This window comes from Bombina bombina, chromosome 9, assembly GCF_027579735.1.
Source record: "Bombina bombina isolate aBomBom1 chromosome 9, aBomBom1.pri, whole genome shotgun sequence".
Lineage (NCBI taxonomy): Eukaryota > Metazoa > Chordata > Amphibia > Anura > Bombinatoridae > Bombina > Bombina bombina.
In genome coordinates, this window is record NC_069507.1 from 49,287,452 (window position 1) to 49,294,297 (window position 6,846).

At 36.0% G+C, this 6,846-nt stretch overlaps 1 protein-coding gene across 1 annotated transcript; it reads right to left on the bottom strand.

Annotated features, from left to right (window-relative positions):
• Window positions 1-1,773: 1,773 nt before the first annotated feature.
• LOC128640383 (GRIN2-like protein) lies at window positions 1,774-3,588 on the bottom strand. The gene has a single exon (XM_053692876.1). It carries the CDS (start codon window positions 3,586-3,588, stop codon window positions 1,774-1,776), a length of 1,815 nt encoding a protein of 604 aa, XP_053548851.1.
• Window positions 3,589-6,846: the final 3,258 nt, after the last annotated feature.

Consider the following 6,846-nt stretch of genomic DNA (forward strand, 5'->3'; position numbering starts at 1 on the left):
GAATGCAGCTCGATACCACCATTTTCGGCATTCGTATTGGCCCGATATAACCAAATGCACGTCTAGTAATAGTTTATTTTTTATATTTATTACTATTGTTTTTTGTCTTGTTTTGTGCTGGTTCATAGTCAACACCTCTCCATGTACTGAATACAAATCCCTTATAAATAAATAAATAAAAATACTATTAATAACATTGAATCAAATGTGTAGGTAGTCAAAGTAATAAAAAAGGTATTCTGAAAAAGGTTTAAAGCGTTAAAAGGATACTATAGTGCAACATTTATGTGCCCTATTTAGTACTGCTTGGGAGCCGCAGCGCAATGCTCGTTCCAAATGAATACAACTGCTGAGCCAATCAACAATGGCACTCGCACAGCTGCATCATTCAACTAGAGCGGCTGATTAGCCTACTGGGTGTATCCACTTGGATACTGCTTTGTGGCCCCCCGGATGGTATTTTAACTATTTGTTTAATCCCTTTGTGAAGGTTAAACACATAAAACTGCAGGGTCACTAGTGCTAAAAATGCACGCTGTAGTTGTCATGCCGCGCAGCTCTAGCCGTTGCTAGGGCCGCAGCGTCTCCTTCCTGCTCGTTGCCTAGGGCTGTGTCGGCTCAGGATGCGTGCAGCGCTGATGTCATTGCCGCACGCTCCTGATGCCGACCGGTCCTGTGGCGCCAATCCTCTCCTTATTTAAACTGGCAGCAAGCGATCTGTCACTGCCCAAGTATAGGTGCTACTTCGTGTACTCCTGGGTGTGATAGATCGTTTGCTGGACAGATTTATTGTTGCTGATCCCTGCCTGTCTGACTATGCTACCTGGCTAACCCCTGCACTACTGACTGATATATTGTTGCTGAACCCTGACTGTCTCAGTACGCTACCTGGTTAACCCCTGAATTGCTGGACAGATTTATTGTTGCTGATCCCTGCCTGTCTCACTACACTGCCTGGTTAACCCCTGCATTACTGACTGATATATTGTTGCTGAACCCTGCCTGTCTCACTATGCTACCTGGTTAACCCCTGAATTGCTGGACTTATTTATTTTTGCCGAATCCTGCCTGCCTGACCATTCTTGTAATTTGCTTTGTGCTGTCCTGCCTGTGGTGAGTGCATGTCATTTTTATTGCACTATAATGTCCCTTTAACTGTAACAAAAAATGTATATTGTATGTATAAATGTATGTATGTTCGGATTTGGCCTGAACGAAAGGTGGCAACCCTAGATAGATTAGATAGATATACTTTCCAGAACAGCCTAAGCATTATATATAGGTATGTATGTATGTATGTATGTGTATGTGTGTGTATATATATATATATATATATATATATATGTATATATATATATATGTCTGTATATTAATCACTGCTGAAGTGGTATGATTGCATAATTATGACAAACCAGTTAAAATTCACATGTATTCGTTTTCTGGTTGTCAAAAAGTAAATACATTTTTATTCGGTTATTAGTCAAATTAATCTGCTCCAGTGATAAAGTGAATTTTCTTTTTTACATTATTATCTTCTTTTCAGTTTGATTACATTTTTGTTCTAATCTGTTGGTTTTGTTTTCCTTTATATGATGAAAGTGCAAGTTGTTTCTGGAAAAGGGAGAAAGTAAAAGAGAAAACACAACTTTTCAATAGAAAATACCTAAAAAAAAGTTTTACTAGTGTTTGTATCAGTAATAATTAACCTTAAAGCAGTAACATTTTTAAAGAGTCTACAAAAGTGGTCTAGTTTGTCTCCAACACCCTCTCGTTTCACTCAGTTAGGGAGCTAGTTCTCACACAGCAGTTTGTTTGCCTTAAAGAATCCATGACTGTCCTGATTGATCTCCTCTTTTCTTTTGTAGACTGTTCAACATTGCTTTCACCAGATGGTTCAGAAGTCTGTAAATTTTGCTCTATCTGCACCTCCAAATGCTTTTGGATAGCTAACCCCAGAATTTCAGGATCCACTGATGCTCCATACACTTCCCAAGTCATTCCTTCCTCATCCCACCTAACTTTACGCACCGGGGACTCAAACCCTGGGAGATCTAATGTCAAATCAAAATCTTGAGATAAATGAGAATGTGCAGAAGTTTTACGACCTGGGCTAGTAGCAACAGACTTGTTTTCCATGAGGACTGTTTGTACTTCTGCATCTTTATAATTAAGAGGAAGTTTATGATCTACAGACAAGCACTTCATAGAGGTCATTGTTCCTGTGTCTTTCTTATTTATAACCAATTCTGAGGATTTAAGGTTTTCAGAGGAAGTTCTGAAAGTCTTGCTAGACAGTTGAGGACTGTCTTGTACTGAAGTGATCAATTGTATTTCTCCGATAGATACTTTGGGTTTTGAAAAATTCAGCCTACCACATTTAATCATCTTCTTCGTATCCAGGCCAGAGTCACTAACAGATGACACTAATTTGGGGAATTCCAGTTTATTTGATGAAGGCAACAATGAATAAAATGGTAGTGTTGGCTGCCCTGATGTTGTGTCACGTATTGGACAAACTAGCCCAGGTGAAAAGTGAAGCGATGGTATGGGAAGAGGATGGCAATAGGCAGGAATTGTGTGGTCCACCTTGACCACTGGTTCATGGATTGTGCAACAATGCATTGTACAACTGTTGCGTATGATCATTGGTGGAGGAGAATGCTTGGTATTTGCAATATTATCGCATGACATGACACCTGGAATATTGTAACGTCTTGGACTGCATGTGTGTCCATTATAAGGGAAACCATTTCCAGAATTCTTTGGGCCCAAAATTCCATGGTGATAAGTACCTGACACTGTATATAATGTGATGTTGTGGTTTATAGCACTGCTATCCAAATGACAAAGTGAAATATTTTGGTCTTTGGCTGAACATATTACATCAGTTAAGTTGTTATGAATATTTGATGGAAAATGATCTGATTCAGAGTCATATTTATTAGTGCCAGTCTTATCACTGGCAGAATCAGAAATACTGCTAGATGAACAAAGAACAGAATATGTGGCACTCATTTTTTTATGTTTCATGGTAGGACTAGACAATGGAGTTTGACCTCCGCAGCAGACGTCAGAGAAGCTCTTTGGGACACCCATCAGAGTTATGTCCAGTCCATCCATACTTGGAGTTTTACAGCCTGACATCTCAGAGAGACCTAACTTTGAGACATTTTCAGACACATTGCTTCTAACAAAAAAATTTTTCTCCTCTTGCTGTTTGGTGACTAAAGAAGAAGCAACAGACAGATGTGCTCTGTATCCAGCTTCCTTCTTTTCTTGAGCTGGAGACAGATGATTGCAATTGGTTTGCACAGAACTGGAATCACAATCTCTGCCTTGCGGAGGAAACCTCTGTGAACTTTCTGAATGAGGAAAACTATTTGTATTGCAATTTGACATATTGAGAATACTGTTAAGGCTTTTATATATCTCTGGTTTATATAGAGAACTTCCTTGTTCACCATATTGCAATGCTGAGGAGCTCTTTGAAATAGAAGGGCAATCTTGGAAAGATTTGCCAAGAAATGAGTTTACATTTAATGTTTCCTGGTAGGAATGAGTGGACAGTCTGTGATTCCTGTTGGCCATAGCAAAGACACCTAAATAATAAAAGAACACATATTTTAATTTTTAATGGAAAGGAAATTCATCATCAATATAGCTATTTTTTACTAAGTGATAACAGTATCAGAAAAGGTAAAGAAGAAAATTTGCATCTCAGGCAATGTCATTTTTTTAGCTCTTCAAAATATCAAGAAGTCAAAAAGCAAGCATTATGTAAATGTAAAACAACCAGCAATTAATTATGTATGATGACAAGAGAGGTAACATAATTCTGAATAAAGAGAAAAATAAAAAAGGAAATAAATAAAAAATAAGTAATATGCAGGTGGCCCTCGTTTTACAACGGTTCAATTTACACCCTTTCAGAATAACAACCTTTTTTCCCAGTCATGTGACTGCTATTGAAAAGCATTGAGAAGCAGTGCATTTATTAAAATAGCCAGTAGGTGGAGTTGTCCGCTTGTGTTGCAGCAAAGCCAAGCAAGCTGAAATTAATCAGTTTAACCAGACCTGAGCTATTGAGCAGATTTCAAAGAAACAAGATCTTCCCTTCTATAAATCAGTCCAGTTTGAAATGCATAGAAAGAACTGTTTGCAGAAAAATGCAAGTGAAGTCTGTGTTGTGTGATTATTTTATTAGGTTTATAATGCTGTTTAGCAAATGTTTGTGTTCATTTAATTTAGTTTAATTATATATTCGGTGTTGCGTGATTATTTTATTACATTTATAATGCTGTTTAGCATTTAAAGTCTTCATTTCAAAGCTTTAAAAATAATGTATTAGGTGTTACTTATGACAATTTTTAGAGGGGCCTGGAACCTATCTCCCTCACTTCCCATTGACTTACATTATAAACTGGGTTTCAATTTACAATGGTTTTGATTTACAACCATTCCTTCTGGAACCTAACCCTGGTGTAAACTGAGGGCTACGTGTATATATATATATTGTAAATGTGTGTTGTAAGCTTCCCCTTCAGTAAAAATTCTATCATAAAAAAATGTATTTGAAAAATTGAATACCCATTGCTTTTTAATTCTATTTTTTGTAAATAATTCATGGAAAGAAGGGTTAAAAAAGGCAAATATAAAAAATATAAAGAAGTAGCATCCCTTTGATTCCTAAGAGAATCTCTCATTAAAGAAAATGCTTGTTACAAAAACATTTCTGGTTCACTTTAAAGGAATATGAAAGTTAATTATAAAATATCATGATTCAGATATAATTTTAAGAGTCTTTTTAATTTACGTCTAATTTGAAAGGTATGGCCCTCTTTTGTTGTTTTCATGATGATTGGCCGCTAGCAGGGGGTGTCAATCCGCCCAATCGTATAGTTTCGGGCAGATTGATGTCCGCAGCCTCAGAGAAGGCGGACAAGTTATGGAGCAGGGGTCTTTAGACTGCTTCTTTCTTAACTGCTTAATTTTAAATATGATTTTTTGTTTAAATAAAATGCTTTTTGAGAAAAAAATATTTCAAAGATAACATCTTGAAATTAAGATTATTTTTTAAGTAAATAGCATGAGGCTGTATATACATGGCTATAATCTTTAATTTGTTTGTAAAATTAATTTTAATAATCCATTCACAATGTTATGCTCTCCAAGAGGTTCTGTAAGATTATTTTGGGTATTTTTTCTATCTAGAATATATTACATGTTCTTGGTTTTGTGGTTCTCAAAACTGTGAATTTGTGTCTGCTAAAATAAACAAAAGAGTTGAGAAATAGACCTTAAAGGGATATAAACCCAATATTTTTCTTTTATGATTCAGATAGTGCATGCAATTTTAAACAACTTTCAGATTTACTTCTATTATTACATTAGCCCAATTCTCCTGGTATTCTTTGTTGAAGGAGCAGAATTGCACTGCTGTCAGCTAGCTAAACACATTGGGTGAGCTAATGACAAAAGGTATATTTGTGAAGCCACCAATCAGCAGCTAGCTCCCAGTAGTGCAATGTTGCTTCTGAGCCTACCTAAGTATGCTTTTCAACAAAGGATACAAAGAGAAACAAGCAAATGTGATAATTGAAGAACATTGGAAGTAAATGTTTTATCAGTAGTGGGTATTGTATTGAATGCAATTTGGTTGTTGAAAGACAAGATGGTGGCATGGACATTATCTTTAATGTTAGTAGCAGGATTCTGTCTGCACATATGCAAAGGAAATAGCCTGATTTTAGTTAAAGGGACAGTCTAGTCAAAAATAAACTTTCATGATTCAGATAGGGCTTGTAATTTTTAACAACTTTCCAATTTCTTTTTATCATTAATTTTGCTTTGTTCTGGTATTCTTAGTTGAAAGCTAAACCTATCTAGGCTCAAATGCTAATTTCTTAGCCCTTCAAGGCCGCTTGTTATCTAAATGCATTTCAATTTTCTTCACAACTAGAGGGGGTTAGTTCATGTGTGCCATATAGATAACATTGTGCTCATGCCCGTAAAGTTACCTAGGAGTCAGCACTGATTGGCTAAAATGCAAGTCTGTCAAAAAAACTGAAATAAGGGGCAGTCTGCAGAGGCTTAGATACAAGGTAATCACAGAGTTAAAAAGTGTAGCTATTAATATAACTGTGCTGGTTATGTAAAGCTGGTAAATGGGTAATAAAGGGATTATCTATCTTTTTAAACAATACAAAGTCTGGTTTAGTGCCTTTAAAAAGAGCGTTGTCACATCTTGGTGACAAACTTAATTAGTTTTATGTTGTTATGTTTATTGTTGTTATTGGCCATACTACAAAAATTGTTATACTCTGATGGGATTATATCAACAATTATCAATTGGAAAGATATTGAATGTTTCACATTCTTGTTGGAGACTATGAAACTTTATGTAGCTTATAAAATCTTCAATACAAATTATTTCAATCTAAAAAGAGCGTTGTGCCTGTCTCTCCAAGACCAGTAAATCCAACCACTATCACAACAATTCAAGGATCTCACATTGTAAAACGTGGGATCAAATTCATCACTTAGAGTTGGAAACATTAAGGCCTAGATTACAAGTGGAGCACAATAACATTAGTGCTACAGTGTCTTAGCATTGCCCAAGTGAAATTAATATTGATTCTATTTTTGTGTTCATATTATAAGTCCAAAGTTATTTTTTATTGCTCAAGCTCTGGGAAGTACTAACATAACGCACCTGGTGCTATTGATTGCACTTCACGTGCACTCTAGCCCTAAATATATGGCTACACAATTACAATTTAAACATGGGATTTGTAAAGGTAAATATTAGTGAATACGTGGGCAAGTGTTGTCGTTTCTCTTCCAAAG

Coding starts and splice junctions, on each gene's coding strand:
- LOC128640383 (XM_053692876.1), bottom strand. CDS start 3,588: ATGGCCAACAGGAATCACAGACTGTCCACTCATTCCTACCAGGAAACA.